Source organism: Psittacula echo (assembly GCF_963264785.1).
Source record: "Psittacula echo genome assembly, chromosome: 7".
Taxonomy (NCBI): domain Eukaryota; kingdom Metazoa; phylum Chordata; class Aves; order Psittaciformes; family Psittacidae; genus Psittacula; species Psittacula echo.
In genome coordinates, this window is record NC_137740.1 from 19177825 (window position 1) to 19197879 (window position 20055).

Sequence of the window (20055 nt, forward strand, 5' to 3'; positions counted from 1 at the left end):
TGAAATAATTCCTATTCCAAGGTTAATTAGCTTTTCTGCAGCTTGATGGACTGATAGTGTGGTGGCCTGTCCTTGAGTCACAGGAAGGACTCATTCAGTTTCAGCAGGTTAAATCCTCCTCACCTGATGGGTGACCAGATTGCTCAGAGGTACTTAGTGTTAATGTTCTGCAAAAGTGTGTACATGCATCCAGGAGAAATCTCATGAATCATTAAATCCCCATTCATTAAGCTCATATATCACTGCATTTAGCACCTTGTTCTATCCTGTGGAAGGACTGCGGGGTATGGGTGAGGTTTGGAGCTTGCCCAGGCTATCCAAGGAGCAGATTGTTGCTCTGTGGGACTGTCCTTGCAGCACTGGATTACATCAATCTGATAAAAGCCATCACACCACAGCAGTGAGGAGGGGGAGTGTTGGTGGTGATGAAAACACTGAAGGAGCCAAAGTTGGCATTAGGGACGCTCTTGAGCACTGTTTCTTCCTTCTGCTGGGAGACGAAGGCCAGGTTTAAAATTATATTTATTTTTCCTAAACAACCTCTGTTTACTTAGAAGCCTAAAGGCCATCACTTGGGTATTACCTATAGATTCATAAGACAAAGTTTTGTGTTTTACAAGAGATTTCTGCAAGACTGTTCTGCCACAGAAGGAACTAGGAAAATATTAGCAAAAGCTGTTTTCCACTGTGATAATTTGCCATTAGAAAACTGATTCAGTTGCATCCGTTAAGATGCTAAGTGCATCTTACAACATCATGGGCAATTATAAAAGAGACGTTTCAATGAAGTTGAATTTTTTAATCTGACATTTATTACATTACACAACATAGGAGAAAAGTTGGCTTTCATCACACTGTAGAACATAAATGTTGGAATTTTACATTGGAGTGAAATGTTAGAACTTTGCCACAATGAGCTGTTTGCAGGTGGTTCAGCTACAAGACTCAAACTGCCTGTTCTGGGCCAGGGCTGTGTCATCCAGAGGATCTGGATCAGGGTAGGGGGTGACATAGCTCCAGCAGCTTATCAGGGGAGCTAGAAACAGCAAAAAAATATGGAGAATGGCTGCTTCCAGAGTGGCTGCAGGGCCAGTGTTCCAGCGGCATGCTTTTCCTTTTGTTTGGCATTTTCCATAATGAAAGCAAGTTGCAAAACAGTAAAACTGTTGGTGAACCAGAATTTTTCTTTTTGTTTTGTCTTGTTTTGGTTTGGTTTGGGTTTTTTGCCATGACTACATCCGGAGCCGGTCAGCCACAGGGCAAGCTGCCTGGTGCTCCATCACATCACCCTGCACCCTGCTGCTGGATCTTCTGGTCTTCTGGCTACCCGAGCTCACAGCTGTGTTACAGAGCTTTGTGCAACTAAATCAGAAAAAAGCAAAACTCCCCTGTCCCTTGTGCTGCTCTGGAGAACAGGGTCTCAGCAGACTCTAAGTGCCCACATGCTTTCACACAGGACATCTAAACAGACAGTGGCAGCAGGAAAATGAGCCTGCTGGGTTGACCAGAGAAGAGAGCTGAATTTTAAGCTATTCTTCTGTGGAATGAAGAAAAATCAGCTGTGACCTTTTGCTATTTCTATTGCTCACATTTGATATTGTGACCCATCGTTTCCACTATCTCCTTGAATGCTTGATGCAACCATTACACATTAGCAACTTAATGAAGCCTACTAATTACAGGCTTCTCAGCCTACTAATTACAGGCATCTCACTAATCTAGGCATTTCCATATCCTCCTTCTGAAATGCCATGGAAGAGTGATAAGGAAAAGAGAGCACAGATGCTCTTCCTGGGAAATAAAGAACATACAATACTGGTGAACAGCTTCTGCACCTCACTGCTGAAGCCCGTGGACACACAGTCCTTAGGCAACACATGCTGTTGGCACACCATGGCTCCTAGGGTCACCACCCACTTGCTGGCAAACAGGCACAGAGTTGCTTGGCATAGCACATCAGCCTAAAGAAGAAATGGTTCAGGCTCGAAAAGAAAATAAAAATAAAAGAAGAAAAGGAAGCAACCAACAGAGACACAGTGAGGATTTCAGATGCAAAACAATTATCTCATTTATTTTCTAGCAAGCCCTTCCTTGTCCCACACTGCCTGAAAAATGAGAAAGACACAAAGGCATTCAAAATAACAGAAAAAGGTCTGTGGTCCAGTGGATTATTGAAACTTGCTCTAAATCTGTTTGAAAGAAATTTCTCCACCCTAAAAGGAATGGTGGGAAGGAGAGAGCGAGGAGGGAGTGGCGGGGTATGTTGCTTTAAACAAGATGCTAAAAGAGACTTGAAGCTGAGGGAGGAACAGCAAACGATAGTTAATCAGCATTATTAAATTTTGAAACTTCTGCAAGGTCAAAAAAGCACTAATTCAAAACCAGAAGAGGTTACTGGAGTCTAAACTATTTAATTGGTTTTTCAGCAGCTTTATTAGGTGAAGGGGAAAATGCTAAACACTGTGCAGGCTGTCAGGCTGTTGGTTCCTCCCAACCTTAATCGTCAGCTGCAACAGGATGGCAAAACCAAACTTTAGAGACTGCCCATGGCATGAGTCCCACTTCAGCACCAATAAGGCTTTTTGCCCACTGAGTCAGTCCTCATTTCCACCTCTGGTCCCGCCACATTTGCTCATCCTGCCCCGAGATCCACAGGTAAGCAAGGTCACAGCTCCTCTACAGCCATCACCCTGGCCATCCTGGCATCCTGGCTAAAAGCAAGAGCCCTGGGGCTATGGACAAACAGACAGACTTTCACATCTGCATTCGCCAGCACGCAGATACCATCATCTCAGCTGTTCAGGCTGTGTCTATTTCCATTGACAGCTAGCAAGGCTTAGTTAGTGTCATAAGCAGTGTTTGACTATAATACAAAAATGTCCTGTAGCAAATCCCTGGCATTTAGCAAAACAGGACCAGGAAGAAGGATTTGTATTAAATCCACAGCTGTAAAGTATCAGTGTTACTACTTCCTAATTATGCTCACAAAACACTTGCCTGAATTTCTTTGAGTATCATCACATGAATTCCATTTCATATTTTCCAGAACACACCCTAAACAATGTGTTGGCAACAAAATGTCTATAGCGTGTTCAGCACAAGCTGGATGTGGAATGTGCCTCCTACATTAACTTCCTCATCGTAAGCACTTAATGATCTGCTTTACAGAAGAGGCAAGTTTCCATATCCTGTGAAGATCATGTGCTGGCCCCAGCCACCTATGTCTGTGGTTCCATTCAGAAAGTTGGGTGAGGAAGCTAAATTAGAAAACGGCAACAAAGAAATTGTATAACTTTGACTATGTAGCTTTTTCTATAATGGCAGAAGTTATAGTTTCACACCTGAATAAGAACAGAGCTGCTTATTTTTCCCTGCTCACTTTTCACTTGCCTAAAAAAATATATCTGGCTGAGAATTAGATGGAAACACAAAGGGCAAAACCATCCCAAAGCACTCAGGTTTCTGCTTCTAGCTCGGCCACAGGTTTCAAGGAGGACATGCTGGAAAAGCATTGTTCTGATTAAAGGCAAAATATGTTTTAAATGTAAAGTTGGATCAATGTTAAATTCTCTATGCTTTTTCTGGTAAGTCTCGGGAAGACGCCAAACAAACAGGGCAGATGACTCCAGGAGAAGCCCAGAGTTCTGTCAGGATGATCCCCCTCTGCACACATCAGACATTCCTTCAACTTCAGTCCTAGCACCAGCAATTACCTGGTGGCCCTGTCACTGGTTTCCCTTTCAGTGGTCCGTTTGCTTCCATCCATTCCTCAGGCCTGGCTGTACTTGTGGCATCCCTGCGGTCCAGGTCACTCTTCCCGTACTGGGGTCTGCCCTAGCTCATGGCTGCCTGCTTTGGGTCTTCTCTTCCCATACATATCCTCAGAAAACCTGAAGAGAACAGAGGTCTTTTGGCTTGGCCTTTGGTCCTAATTTCCGCTTGAATCAAATTTGCATGGCTTGGCACTCCAGGGTTAAATGGTCACACAGGGAATTCCTGTTTCTATTGTATCGAATACTGTAGTTTTTGCTTACTCTAAGGGTTAACAAGGCACTCTGGGTACTTCATTGCTGCACTGCCGGTTCTTTGCATGCAAAACAGTCTCATGTTTTTGTTGTCATGGGAAATTCCTCGCCTGTGAACTATGACGGTCTTTACTTTTTACCTAGCTTAAAAAGGGCCAGTATATATAACTTAATTGGTTGAGTCACATCAGTACACAAATCTAGGCCATATGTGAAGTGCAAAAACAGTAAGAGTGATGGGTGAATTTACAGCTTCAGGAAACATCTACATGCCTTTGCTTTGAGTGAGATCAGAGCAAACATGTGTTATGTAAATGCATGGGGTTGCACAACTCGCTCCCCAGTGTTACTGATCTCACATCCGTTCATGTGTCTAGAGTGGCTAAACAGATCTTCTCAAAACTGAGCTTCTTGGTCCAGTAAAAGCAGAGATCTGTGGGTGATCTGAGCTGTGTTAGAGAGGACACCACAAACCATTCACACCGACTTCTCAAGGGTCAACCCACTGACAAAATATGCCAGGTCAAACCAAAAAGCACATTTGTTGCAGCTCTGTTTCCCTGCAAAAATGAATTTTCTTCCCACTGATGCAAATACTCTTGAGGTCAGTGCTCTCACGCTTTCTGGGTCAATAGGATTTTATTCCAAGTATTCACTTCTGCTGTTGAAGGAAACAGGCAAGTAGAAATTTCAGATGTCTATCCAGCAGGACTGCCCAAAGGTCTTATAGACAAGAAATGCAATCTCAGGGCCAGGTTTGGTGCCAGGTTTCCCTGGAGTGGGACAGACACATTGTCCACATCTGCTTTACAGGAGCAGCGCTTATCTGCAATGATGAGCTCTTTGCAGTCACTTCGGGCTAGCATAATGGCATTTCCATTTCCTGCAGGCATCACCTAAAATAATTTCTGACATCTGAAATAATTAATTCTCTAAACCCACCTTCTAGGTATAATACATTCAGTTACAGGAATAAACAAGATGAACCAGGAATTGAAGGAAGGGAAAATAAGAAACAAAGGACTAACTTTTTTGATTCTGTAAGAGGTATGCCTGCCCTGACAGACAGACACTGCTCCAAAACAAGAAAGCCCATACCAGCACCTACAGCATTGCAAGGTCCCAGCAGTGTTGGCTCAAGAGTTTGGTGCATGCTTGTTACTCTGTCCACAGATGCTTTAGACCGCAAGCTATTGATGTCTCTAATACTTTACTCTTAGACCTTAGACTCTTAGCTCATAGAATCATAGAATGGATTGGGTTGGAAGGGACCTTAAAGTTCATCCAGTTCCAACCCTATGCCACAGGCAGGGACACCTTCCGCTAGACCAGATTTCTCCAAGCCCCACCCAACCTGGCCTTGAACGCTTCCAGGGATGGGGCAGCCACAGCTTATGTGGTCAGCCTGTGCCAGTGTCTCACCGCCCTCACAGTAAAGAATTTCTTCCTAACATCTAATCTAAATCTCCCTTCTGTCAGCTTAAAGCCATTCCCCCTTGTCCTGTCACTACATTCCTTTGTAAAAAGTCTCCCTGGGGAGTTCTTGTAGGTAATACTGAAACTGACACTTTGGATCTTACAGCATATATTCGGAAAATATGGTTTGATTAAAATAAATTGATGGTGGTTTGCAACATATTAAATTAAAAAATACACATTTTTCTGTATATTAGCAACCTTTAACCAGGAGGGGAAAAAAATCAGGACAAGATCCAAGAGACTGTCAATCCTGACTTGTAGCCATATTCACCATACAGTAATGGGAGAAGAATATTTACACATTATTTATCAGAATGATGCCTTTGCATCTTGAAGTACCTGCAAATGACAGATCGCTGCTATTTTTCAGCAAAGAGAAGCAACAGGCCAGCAGCTATTTGATCCAAGTGGTTCTGGAGGAACTTCCCTTATTTATCTGCTTTTTAATCAGGGCAGCAAAGACTCAATATCCATACTGTAATTTGCTGTAGTCAGTCTTAACAGAACAGCACAAAATACTGGCACAGTATTGATAACAAAATATGTCAGGTGGAATAAAAACAGATGGATGCGCTGTCCCCAAACACTGAACTGCTCAAAAAAGTTGTAGTTTTAACATCTAAAATCAAAGTAACATGCAAAACCTTGAATTTCCTGCTTGTGAGCTGTCCTACGAGGTTCCACACACCATCGAGTTGTTCTAGATCTCTTCACAATAAAAGTGAAAATACCATGCAAATGATTAAACTGTCTGAAAACAGTAAGTGCCAAATATAGTTGTTTTATTTTTTGTTGTCTGATAACACTGTGATAACATAAACTGTATAAAGCATGATGAAGCACTTCCATAAGAGTAAGTACATATTATAAAATAAAAAATATAATAACAAAAGGAAAATGAAAACATAAAAAAGAAAATATTACAACAAAATAACAGTACCAGTTTCTTCCTATATTCCAAAATTTATTGAATATGTTTAAATTATTCAGCACTAAGATAAGTTACTTTTATTTTCTCTCTTGATTTTATATGTATACTAACTCAAACAGAAATAAAACCTATTGATCAATACAGAAAATGCTATTAATCGTGAAACACTGCATGTAGATTTAAGGAGGGATGATGCAGTGGCTGTTAAAAGAAATGCATTATAATTACTTCTCTTCTCACAGGCTTACAGATTTTAGAAATTAAAAATAGCTCAATAATTCACAATAAAAGGACCAGCCACTCAATTAGCTGATAAATCAGCAGTTACTGTAAAAGTTGTCAGAAAACTACCAACCAGAAGATCAGCTACGCTTCAAATAGACTCTGCACAAAGTGATGGCATTCCCTAATACCATGATCTTTGCACTTGCTAGGATCCTGATAGCTCTATCGGCAAGATAAGACGGGGAAATCTGAACCCTATTAACGTCAACAGAAATCTTGAGACCAAAATTCCACTTCAGCTCTTGAAGAGAAATATGTATGCCTTCTGACCATAAGACTGCAAATAATCCTATTGAAAACATGCTTTGTTTCCACCATGATGACAATCCTAGTGGAAGGAGTGCTTTTTCACTCCGTCTGCTGTGGAGCATAGGACAAGCAGTCCACACGGCAACTGGGGGTGTGTTCTTCCCCTCCCACCTCTGTGCACAGCTTTTTATGGGGTTTTTTTGCATTAGAGCCAGCAATCTTACCTAGAGCCAAACTATTCAGCCCCTACTACCTTCTTCAGACTTCAGAAGGAAGCAGCTATGGAACCAGTGCTGGGACTGCCAGGCCCATTTGCTGAGAGTTAATCCCACAGACTTTGAAAAACAAGCCTATCAAGTGCCCTGAAAGTGTGTGGCTCTCAGGTCTTTCACTGTGTGGACCTCAGTGACCACATCAGTTCCTTTTTTCCCAAGTGACAGTTGCTGATTACATTATTTCAAAGGAGTCTGGAAGTTCTCAGAGGTGCAACACCAGCGGAGTTACCTCAACACTTGTTGAGATGCTACTACAATAAAATACGTCTATGCACAGTTTTTCATTATTCAATGTACTAAAAATAGATTTTTTAAAATAGCCCTTAATACTTGAACTACCTCACATCCTTACCTAGGAACATTTTATCTATCCCCAAGTAAACATTGCCACTGTCCCTTTGCAGAAATGTGATGTTTTTAATCGTGATTAAAAGTAAAATCACTTTTAATTTATCTATCAACATTTTGGTCAGAAATACATGAATTAACGATAACACACAGGTGTTACTAGCTCAAGAATTCAAGCAATCTAATTTTGTGGAACAAGAGAAAGAAAAAGTTAAGATGTTGGATTTTCTGTTGAGTGGATACATACATTCTTAAAATGTAGTAAAGTGGACTTCAACTTTTATGAAAATACTCGAGATTAAAAGATTCAAGAGCAGATCCTTCTTAGCATCAGTTACAAAAGCTCTACTAGCATTAATAACCAACCAAGGATCCTATTTATAATATTGAAGATGTATGAACCCTACTTCTTTGATATCTGTTTGCTATCAGCAGTTCATTAATGCTTTAAAGAGACACCATTCATGCAAGAAAAGTGAAATTTAAAACATAGCTTGATGATGGAGTTTTGGTAAGGCCAATATAGACAATGGATATTAGTGATCAAAACCCCTTCCAATATGAGAAATCAACTTTAACAGAGCTAGTAGGCATCTAAGCAACTTCATATACTAGGGGGCTGCTGCTGCCTAGCAGTAGTCAGCAATTACTGACTTTTCAAACCAAAGTCAGAGGAAATCTTCTCATTGATAGCAGTTTGGAATCTGGGCTCAAGCTCAGGTATATATATTGCCCCTGTTACAAAATTTTATTCTGTTGTGTTTCTAATTCCATTTTATGTTTCACAATATGCCCAGTTTACATCAATTAAACATCAGATAATTGCCCCACAAGAAACCAGCGTTTACTATTTTGTAAGAAAAAAAAAGACACTGAACCCAATAGCCATAGTCAAAATAAACTAATTCCACAGTTTTAAAAATAAGGATATCAGCATACTGAAATGTTTTCAATGTTTTTAGTTAAAAAAAAAAAAAAGTACAAAATTATACTGAAACTTGAAAATCCACAAGAAAACGTTTTCAGGAGTTTTGCACAGCCCTTTTCAGCAGCAGTGATGTTTTGATAATGTCTTTTTGACTCCAGTTATAAAGGTAGAACCAGTTTCTTGAAGGAGAAGGACCTATGACTTATCCTCTATGTGTGGTTGTTGTTAAGATTGTTCTTATTAAAGAATCGTCTTGCTTCAACACTGCTGAGGGACACGGAGCAGCGAGATGGATTCTCCTTCCTGTATTCAATGCTCTCCACCATAGCTTGCTTGATCACCTCAAAACAGTGAACAACATGTCAGCCAGGGAAACTAACACTTTAATGATTTATTAACTGATAGAAAAGACCCCTTCAGATGTTAGCAACTATTTCTCCTACTTTTAACATTGCTCCACCATTGAACAAAGTGATTGCTGAGTATTATTATGAATACTTTTTCCTGATTATATAAAACACGGATTTTAATGTAGTTAATAAAGATACAACTGGATGCCACCAAGGTCAAAGAAGTCAGAAAAGAATATACACCATCTAACCGAGTCCTAGTGAAATTCTGAAGGGTAAATTAAAATTGAGAACATCCATACTTAAAGGAGATAGAAAATAATTACTATATTGAGAAAGATTAAATCTTCACTTTTGCTTCCTTTGTCCTGAAGTAACAAGATTTCTTTACTATATTAAGAAAAAAAAAAAAAGTATTTCTTTATCTAGGCTGATCATTTACGCTTGTGAATAAGGTGAGTCACTCTGTAGATGCTGGGATAATGGTGCTGAGTTACAGCTTGCATCCATTAAAAAAAAAATTATTGCTGAGTGAGTTGATAAATTTCCACAGAACTTTACAGAAAATTTCCAATTTTCCTTTTTTTATTTTTTGGTTAGAAAATCATCATATACAAAAACTTAGTATAAAATCCTGAAGATAATGTCTGCATCCTACAGAGTCACCTTTGCTCAGATACCCTGCAGGGATTTTGATGGTAAAATGAAAAAACAACACAGGAACCAAATTAGAAAAGGATATGAATTGGAATGGATCCTCACAAGCACAGGCTTAAACATTGTGAAAAGCATACATATTACATTCCAGTAGTTTTTCCATTTGGAAGATGACCACAATAATGTATTAATCTTCTTAGCCCCAGAAATACTGTTTAGGCTTCTTTTTTTCATTTTTTCCCCCACTGGAAAGCACCTCTGGCTTTTTCAGCAGCATATTTGCTTAGTGGTTTATTATTGACAGAGGATATACTGTAATACTTCCTTCAACACTGATATTTCAGTACTTCAGAAATAGCGGTCAAGTGAAGAGGCCAAATTCTCTTCACCTGATTCTCACTGTGTATCTCATCCAGCTCTCTTCAGGTAACTCCAGCCACTGTGTTACCTAGGGTGACTGGACTCTTCTTTCCTTCCAAGGCTGGAAGGATACAAGTTAACCATGCCAGAGTTTGTGCATGCTTGTACACAGCTCACAACGAACTTACCTTGGTTATCTCTACGCCTCATTAAAATCAAGTAGGCTCCCTTCCACTTTCTATAATGGGCTTTAATCCAGCCTCAGCTTCAAGAATAGCAAGGCGCATAACCGAATGCAAGAAGTACTTTTTATGGCATAACAATCAGGCAAATACTGAAGTAAACCCCTGTACCTTTTGTATGGTGGATTTAGCGCTCTACTCACATCACCTATTTCCCATTTAACAACCTAAAGCTTTTAAGCCCCTTCCACACTGTCATACATACATCTATGTTATTGAGGGTGTTGAACTCCATGAGATCGTGAAGCCTTTTGAAAGCCTCATTGGGATACTGGAAGTTGAAGGTAGAAAATGGTGTATTTGGATCATCAAAAATGTCAAAGTCTGCAAAATCCTTCTCTTCCTGTGTTTCTCTTGGAATACCTGCATACAGAACAAACACAAAAATACAATCTACATGTTAGGTCTGAGGACTTATTTTTTAATGGCTCTTTTGAACTCCTAACTACTACAGACAGACTTAAGAGTTATTTCAGAGACAAACCATTTCTAGTACATAATCACCATGTCATTACAAAGCCTCAAAGGAACAGCTAGATCGATCATTAAAAACTGTGTGTTCACCTGGAGCTTTGTACTTCCGGAAATTGATGTTGGCCAAAACAAAATGGATTATAGTTGGACAGTCTTTCTCCGAAGAGCTATCCTTTGGTTTGAAAACATAGCACTCCTTCATGCCCTCTCGATCAAATACATTTGGGTCTATTTTGGGAAAAGGAAGCTTGTTCATTTTTGCCCATTTTTCAGCAAGCAAAATTTCCTGGAAAGATAACAAGTGCATGTAAGCATCCACTGCAAAGTGAGATTTTATGTAGAAACACAGGCCAAATTGGTTACTGGAAAAAGTTTTATTAACGCACCCTTCTTTACACAGGAGGACTGATTTTTTTATACAGTCTTTGTATAGACTACTCAGTATGGTGAACTGAGCACCTAATTCTGTTTGCCCAAGTTTCACTGCCTGAGATGATTCACAGGAAGAAAAGAGCTGGTCTGTCACATAAATCTTTGGTGAATTTACAGAGCTGACACCTAGAAAAAACCATCTGTAATTTTACTTGCAAACTGAGTACCAGTGCTATGGAAACCAATGAGAGTTAATAAACATCAGTCCACGTGTTGTTATGTTCAGATACACATCATAGCACAAAACAGCCTCTGAAAGCATGCTAAGTGAAGAAGCCTGGAAAATAGGCTTTTTTAAACTCATGACAACTCAGTAAACAAAATAATTGGTAAATAATGACTCAAAAGCATGTAATGAGGGTGTGTGAGAGGGAAGAGAGGGAAGGTAAACATCTTTAATGTTGGTTTTGAATGAAGCAGGACCCTTCTTTGGGCAACTGTTTTGGATACAGAAGAGATTAAAACATAGTGGGTGTAAAATGATAAAAGTACAGTCATAGACTTCAGCTGGCTGATTTCCCTATGTGTTGGAGTAATAAAAGTACATTAGAGTACTACTATAGATACAGGCAAACTTTTGAACTAGCATTTACTCTTTGTAATGCAAGCAGAAGCAATGGGATTGTAAACAAAACTGGTTTCTGTCCTTCAGGCCGTTAGCATACAGCCTATACTTGTGGACTATACCTGTGTATTAGCTGGAGCTACGTCACTCTTTTTATTATACACACATTTGCGTTTCAGAAATAATGCACAATTCCCTTCAACAGTGGTTTCATTAAAACCTACGGCACCATTTAATTTTCCTACCACTGTTCGTGCGTAAAAGGATTTCTCCTGTTTAAAATTATAGCTTACAGAAAACAACCCAGGATACCACTTGACTTCCTATCAATCTCTCCATATTATGGTATGTTACCCAAAATGACACAGAAAATTGCAGTTGATGATGACAGAAAGTTCAATGCATAGGCTAAGAATAACAGAGATGATACACAGCCTTTTGCACAGACTTCGTGTGCAGAACATTAACAAAGGGAGGAAAAAGAAAATGCTTCAAAGATGGCAATGCAGTGTCAGTAAATTTAGCTGATGGGGAAAATACTCAGGTGTGACAAAAAAGGAGGCAAATTCTTCAACAGAAACACACTGTGGGATTCAGTCAATTAAGGAAAATGAAGGATCTCAGCACTAATAACAGTTTTCTCAGTTCTGTATTCTTCAAAGTAGTTCCCAAGAGATCTAGAGATTACAGAAGTCATTTTACTCCTTTTTATTCTCCTGAACTTGTTTAAAATTGCATTCGACAACAATGATCTAGAGTTCATTTTGCTACTGCTGTTATTTTCTAATGTTGGTTGGTAGGGTTGTCCCTTGATAGCAAGAGGAAGGAAAAAAAATTGTTCTAATTGAAATTTGTCTGTAAAGCAACAAAGAATGCCAGTCGTTTCTCAAACAGGCAAGTTTTCTGGGTTTCCTTAAAAATAATTTTTAAAAATCTGCTTGGGTTTCAAATAAATATTGCCTCTTTTTGAGAACCTCACGATAGTCTCATAAGTGATGCCTTTTTTTTTTGGTGTAAGCTACCAAAATGATCCAGCATTAAGCCTTTCTGATCAGTTGGAGCTCTCTGGATGCAGAGGTTGCACCCATTGTAGAGACTGACAGCTGTGCTTTCCACATTTGCTACTGAAAAAAAGCCATGCCATTTAATTTGTATTTTTGTGTTGTTGTTTTGGCCTGTCCTGAATGGATTCAGGAATCCTATTTAAACCAGTACTGGGATTATCCTAGTGAAATGCAAATGAACGGTTAGCTCCAATTCCAAAATGTTATGTATTTAGCAATACCAGAGTGACTGAGACACATTTCTGCAAGATGATGACAGAAAACCATTCATTTACATCACAGCACCACAGAGAACAGCTGTACAGAGCTAGAGCATTAGCACAATGGTAAATGAGTTAATGGTTTAATACTGACATAAAATAAAATTCTGCAATTCAGTGTGAATGCAAGATTTCCACAAAAACAACAGAGCAAATACTTCAAATAAGTCATATTAGCCCTTTTTGTGTCAGTCATCTCATGTGAGTCATGTAAACAGGAACTGAGGCAAAGCACAATATTCTGCCTTGACGCAGAAACAAATTCCTCCTATGCTGTTGATAAAGTAGCATTAAGGCCTTCTGGAACCATGAGATGTGCAACCAACCTGACTGGACGAATGCAACTGAGACAAATTTATAAACACAAAGAAAGGTATGGCTTATCTCACTTACTTTGAAAGGAGGACTGGAATCACTTGGCCTCGCTGAAAAATCAAAAGAGATGATGAGATCCACGCCTCTTTGAGGTCTTAAGATAAGTGGGTACGGGAGGTTAAATGTAAGTCCGCTGTCCACTATATGAATCTTTTTGCTCTTCACATCTAGTGGCTCATATATCCTCTCAAACTCATCAGGATCTGTGCAGAACAAATGAAACCAAACCAAACCAAGAACACTTGCATTAAGAAGTTTTTAAATTTTTATTTCAAAATGGTACCAGGCTTTTCAGTGTCTCCCCAAGTACTGAAGATTCCAGACTTTAAAATGTACAGTATCCCAGCTAAACATGCCATGAACTCGTGTAACCTTAATGCTTATCTTAACAACTAGAGAATGAGGTGAAAAAAACAGAGCTGGAAAGGATCTCAGTCCCAGGGCAGAAGCAGAGGTAGCTCGAGGCAAGTACAAAAGGGACAAATGCCCAAGTTTGACCCTAACCTTCCCATCTTTACTCTGTCGTCCCTAACAACCCATACACAAAAGAAAGTGTTCATGGGATGGTAAGAGACAGATTTACAGTGTACATCCCCTCAGTGTCCTACAACCCTGCCCAAATATCTTCCCCAGGCTCCCTCCCAATCCCTCGTTCCTCCCAGCTCCTCTTCCCCAAATAACTGAAATTTGCCTAAAAATCCTTGACATGGTTCAGCTCCTGCATGACGCTTGTCTATGTCACTCCACCTGCAATAATGCATTCAGCACTTGCGCCCCCAACACAAGAGAAACATGAATCTGCTTGAGTGAGTCTAGAGGAGGGCCATGAGGATGTTCTGAGGGCTGGATCACCTATCCTATAAAGACAGGCTGAGAAAGCTGGGCTTGTGTAGCTTGGAGAAGAGAAAGCTCCAGAGAGACCTTAGAGCAGCTTCCAATGCCTAAAGGGGGCCTAGAAGGAAGCAGAAGAGGGACTTTTTACAACAGCACATAGTGAGAGGACAAGGGGGAATGGCTTTAAACTGACAGAGGGGAGATTTAGCCATTAGGGAGAGATTCTTCCCTGTGAGAGTGGGTAGTGAGGCACTGGAACAGGTTGCCCACAAAAGCTGTGGCTGCTCCATCCCTGGCAGTCTTCAAGGCCAGGTTGGATGGGGCATTGAGCAACCTGGTCTAGTGGAAAGCGTCCCTGCCCATGGCAGTGGGGCTGGAACTATATGAGCTTTAAGGTCCCTTCCAACCCAAATCATTCTATGATGCTATGATTCTATATCTGCTTCTGTCCATTAAAATTAGGGTTATCAAGTCTTGGTTTTCAACCTATACCAAATCTCACTACTTTATACTCACTAATATAGTAGGAATGTAAAGAAAAGATAACCCATATCCATTTGTGGAATTTAAATACTGGGCAGAATTACATGTAAGCCACTTACTGATAGCACTGTCATGGTATAGCATAAAATAGCCTCCTATCTCTAATGCCCAAACTGAGGGCTGAAGATGATTTTTTCCTTTTAAGCCAAATATTCCCTGGGTGCAGCTGAGCAAAAACCGAAGTAATTTTTAGTAAGTGCTTTTACACTTATCCAAGTCTCTGGCTACTACTAAACGATCCCTGCAGTACTTCAGACTTTTCTCTTGACAGTCTTTTCCTGCTCTAGATCTTAAAATAATTTCCAGTGCATGTTTTCGCCTTTTGCATAAAAACTAATGCTCATACCTGTAGAGGGCAGTGTAATCTAAGGAATGCTGAATAGCACGATAGACCTATTTCTTGTGTAATTAAATTTCCTAGCACCTACTTATTGGCAATAGCAATAATAATTGAAACTATAGTTCCTATAATTTCAGGATGAAGAAAAATTATTGTTATGAGCAGCAAAAATAAATTCAGAAAAGATATTTTGACTTATTTCTGGCACTGTTTATTAGAGGCAATTTGCTAAGAAATGAGACACTAGTTTCCTAATATTTGCCTTGATTTCTAAGGGAGAAAACACTTTCAAATCATTGACTACTGCCTTTTTTAAATAATTTCTTTTAAAAAAGACAATTTAAAAGTAATTTAACCCTTGCTCTCAATAGAATTTATAAAACTTGCAGCAGCATTTTTGTTCAAGTTTTGTATTATCTTATTTTACAAAATTTGAATTTAAAAGTCAACAGTGATCATTTAAACAAATATAGTAACACCTAGAACAATGTTTATGATAGCAGTGTTACTGTATACACAAACCTCCTACCAAAAAAGGCACTGGAGAACAAGACAGTTCCTATAGCTTACAGACTTCATGACTCCATAATCAAATTTATCATAATAATTTTATTATATTTTCAATGTCAAAATGTCAAAAATGCCATCAATAGATATATAATGATGACACAGATTGCTTTTATTAGTTGTGGTCTTCTGTGATTACAGTAGAAATTCAATTTAGAAGTTTTTCTTTTTATCATAATTAACTTTAGAAGTGCATTTCTAATCTTTGAACTGAGAAGAAAAGTTCCAAAATGTAATCTGTGTCCATTTTGTGGGGTCAGGATTCAAAAAGCAATTAATGTAATACAGTGTTACTTTAATGACATGACTTTAAAGGCAGGCTCAGCATGTAATTTGATTTATCCAGAATATGGAGCCAGAGGCCATAAGCAGCACACAATACCCTGGTGAGACAAGGCGAGCAGGCAGACTGACCTATGGGTCAGGACACTACAGGTGAGCCTGCAATTGCTCCTGGCAGAGTTGTAATGTACAATAAGTACCCCTGATGATAAAAGAAGCATCACATACTCTATAACCTGTGCTGTAGTTATTCTAAAGGACTGCGTAAGAAGCTTTGTTCTTTTTATATTTTACAACACATGAATGCAGGACAATCATTCTATATACTCTAACAGCTCTGGTAAGTGAATCCATCATTATTCATCAAACAGTATGGAGACTGAATGGAGTATTTATGTCTGAGAGCCTCGGAAATTAATTTTCAGCCCATGAGGAATGCTTCTATGAAATATTACAATAAGCTTTCAGTCCATCAAACTGGAAGAAGCACAAGATGTTTCCAAGTACAGCTCTGTGTCAAACCAGCACAGCATGCCTATCTGATCTGCAGCAATCAGATACACAAATAGAAATTAAGAATTGTTTGGAAAAAAAAAAGAGAACACGTTCTAGAGGGCAAACTTTGTCACAGACAGCAGCTTCAATGGAAGCATGTGAGATGAAAAGCGCATTTGCTACTGACGTGTGTCTACTATAGTAGTTTCCATAAATACTGAAATAAGGAAGCAGAGATTATGAGTTATTTTTTCACTATTGTTATTCACTTGGTATTTTCTCAAGTGATTTTGGTGTTGTAATATCAGGGCACAGAAACTGAACAACTCTGAGTTCACAATGAAATCATTCAAGGGGTATAAAATTTTAAAGCATATTTGAGACCAATTAAGAAAATGCTCAGCACAAATAGAATCGATAGTAAAGCCAAGCATATTCCTCTCAGATCTTTCTGGGATTTCTGCTGTATGCACTGCAAACCCGAAATTCAACCCTTAGCAATGACTGTAACACTGGCTTAGGCCTGCCACAGTTCATCCTCTGCTAAGCAACTTAGTGGGTCTACAAAAGGTTTGAGACAACTGGAGATGTGAAATATTTATATCCTTTTTGATCCATTTATTTCTACTTCGGAGTGTTTTGCAAGAAAAAGAGAGTTAAGTTATAAAGCAATTCAGACTTCTCTCTGTACTGAAGCTGATAGGTAAACTGGTGGTAGGAATAAATATGCAAAGTTTAAATGCATCCAGTGCTTTGGTAATATACAGTATTTTAAATTTACACCAAAGTTTCCTTTCTATCTACTCTTCTGATCAACTAGGCTTTTACATATAGTAGCAAAATTCACAGCATTAAAATGTGGATACACTTCTAACACTACTGAATGATTAAATTTTATATTATCTACTGAAATTTCAAGGGTTGTGTTTTTTTTAGCTATTCTTGACCATAATATTGCAAATACTCCTAGCCGTTAGATTCGAATTGTTAGCTCCAGTTTATGAGTGTGGGCTTAAGCTAACATTAAAAAAAAATTGCAGTTATATAAAATTTTTGCCAGACATTTTACCCAAAGAAATTTCAGATATTCAAAAGTAATTTTCTCAGAGGGACAGGCTTATTCTGTCAAACTTAATTTCAATTGAAATTAAACCCCAGGAAGTTGATAGTTGATTCTGAAGATTACCCACATGTCTTAATTATGCAAAATTCTCATCAACTGTCATTTTTTCCAACCATAAATTTACTACCCGCTTTCCTGCCTCTTTTACAACTATTATAAATATTAAGATTATCCAGTTGTAAACACCTCTAAGATGATAAAAATATTTAGAAAGTGGAGTACAGATGGAAATTACTATACAATCACTCAAAGGGATTTGCTACATTAACAAACACACATTAGAGAGCGTCTGCTACTTAAGCTTTTAAATGACATCTGGTATTTACTATTGCATAACAATCAGCTAGGACAATCTCTTTCCTCTGAATAGAAAATAAGGGCTGAAGTGATTACCATTACTGTGAGGGGTTGTTGGTAGTGCTGTGCCGCTACACAAGAACATGGAGGGAGCACAACTTCCTCTTGCTGAACTTCATAAGGTTCTTGTTATCCAACTCTTCAAGCCTATCCAGCTCATCCCGCAGGGTGGCTCTCCCTCCCAAACAGTCCACTTCCCCACTCAGTTTGCTGTCATTGGCAAATTTCATCAGCGTACATTTGATCCATCCAGATTACTTATGAAAAGCACTGAACCCTATATTGATCCCTGGGGAACCCCGCTACTGACAGGTCATCAGCTGGAAAAGGAGCTATACACCACCATCCTCTGAGTGCAGATGGTCAGCCAATTCCCTAACCACCACACTGACCACTTCTCGAGAGTCTAAAACATCAGTTTCTCTAGGATGAGGGAGGAGGCTGTGGGAAACCAGATTGAAAGCCTTTATAGAAATCAAGGTAGACAATGTCTACTGCTCACACTTCATCAAGTGACAAGCATGTCCTGCCTTTGGAGGAGTACATGCTGTTGTGAGCCTCATTGAGAATCTCTGTATCTGGTTTTACTAATGAATATGCAGCAACGTAGACTTTCTGTGAGCTAACCTGCAACAGCAGCATCTAATTCATCTTCCTCCACGGACTCCTGAGTAAGAAGGTCTGCCAGAGGAGACAGTGGGTAACAACTGTTGAGGTTCAATCCCAGCATGAAGTTGTGCACTTTCCCAGCACGCCCTTCCCTGGTGTTGAAAAGGGCGCTATCACCCACCAAAGCCATCAGCATTCGCTGCACCCAGCTTTCCTGGCTGCTATTCTGATATTCTTGATGTGCCTCAGCATTTTCAGTGCCTGAGGAGTAAAATTAAAACAACCAATGGTAAGAGAGTTAATATATAAAGTATAAACCCAAGATTTCTGGGTCTACTAAAATAAAAGACTATTAAAATAAACTGGGTATAGCACTTCCATCTTTGCTTGCATTGTTAAAACATAACCAATTTCTTCATGTGAAAATCACTGTTGTTTCCAAACGTATCATCAAGTACAAAGCATTATTAGAATAAGACAGAGACCCTGACTAAAATGACAGAAATCCCGACGTGCCTTAGGCACCTAAAGATAATTTTCAATAGGATTTTTTCTTTCCACTGCCCCGTGCTCCCCTTGTGGTTGTACCTCATCAGGGATTTAGGCATTATTTAAAACACTGTTTCAAACAGTAGGAATTTCCTGTATCAGATGTCATTTGTAAAGGAAGACATATATGAATGCTAGAAACACAAATTTAACTATTCTCAGGCAAATATTTCCTCAAGGAACCCTTGAAAACAATGAATAGCATTAGTTTACTCAGCTGGTAATTTGAACATGCCCCTGAGCTCAGCAGTTTGATGGGAACAGACTTCTGGATATCACTGGCTCAGCAAGACTCATTTTGGGGTGTATGTGATATTGCAGACCTCTGTGAAGCCCTGTTGGGCTGACACCAAGACTGAAGATACGTGAGAGAATCATTTGATCATCAGCTTGAGTGGGAGTCATGAAGTCAAGCCAAAGTACCTCCTGAGGTCTCTTGTTCAAGGTTTCTCTGTTTTGCTGAGCCACTGGCTCCTTTAGGATCCTTGAGCTAGGCAATTAAGTTTGCCATCAATATAAATGAAAGCAGAGTTCTCAGTTATAAGAGACTATTGGTGAGATTCAGGAAAACTGGCTATGGCTAATTTCCAGCATCCACAAACTTGACCATAATACACAAAAGCTGATGAAAAAAGTAAATTATGAAATAAAATGTGAAGATTTCCTTACCTTTTGGGTGCTGTGATTCATCTTCACTGTCGGAACTGTCATTACTTACAAGGTGTTTTAACCTAATATTTTCTGTTGAAATGAATAGAAAATTACTTTAAACTGCCAGGGTTTAATTGCCAGAACAGCTAAGAATTTCAAAACAATTTGAGTCATAAAATTATCATAGTCTTCATAAGGCAAAATACAGCTGAAGAAATTTTATTTGCTTTGGACATCTCTATGTTCAGTATCTGATCAGAATGTATTTGCTCTAGCCTGCAATTTTTGTAAAGCTTCTGTACCAAGCAGATTAGTGAAAGGGCTGAGAAAACAAAATGTAATACTAAAGCAGTACCTACCACTCACCTCCTCTCCACGTATCTGACACATTTCATTCACCTTGATT

The 20055-nt window shown here is 39.1% G+C and overlaps 1 protein-coding gene across 2 annotated transcripts in view; it reads right to left on the reverse strand.

The window, feature by feature from the left end:
* Positions 1-7302: 7302 nt before the first annotated feature.
* PLA2G4A (phospholipase A2 group IVA) overlaps positions 7303-20055 on the reverse strand; it is a 65770-nt gene continuing 53017 nt past the window's right edge. For both annotated transcript variants that reach the window (XM_080623086.1, XM_080623087.1), the window contains exons 12-17: positions 19668-19739; positions 18468-18710; positions 13318-13502; positions 10694-10889; positions 10335-10492; positions 7303-8861 (exon numbers count right to left, since the gene is read on the reverse strand). In XM_080623086.1, coding sequence (XP_080479212.1) covers positions 8730-8861; positions 10335-10492; positions 10694-10889; positions 13318-13502; positions 18468-18710; positions 19668-19739 — 986 coding nt within the window. In that variant the 3' untranslated portion in view covers positions 7303-8729. The remainder of the gene's footprint in view (positions 8862-10334; positions 10493-10693; positions 10890-13317; positions 13503-18467; positions 18711-19667; positions 19740-20055) is intronic.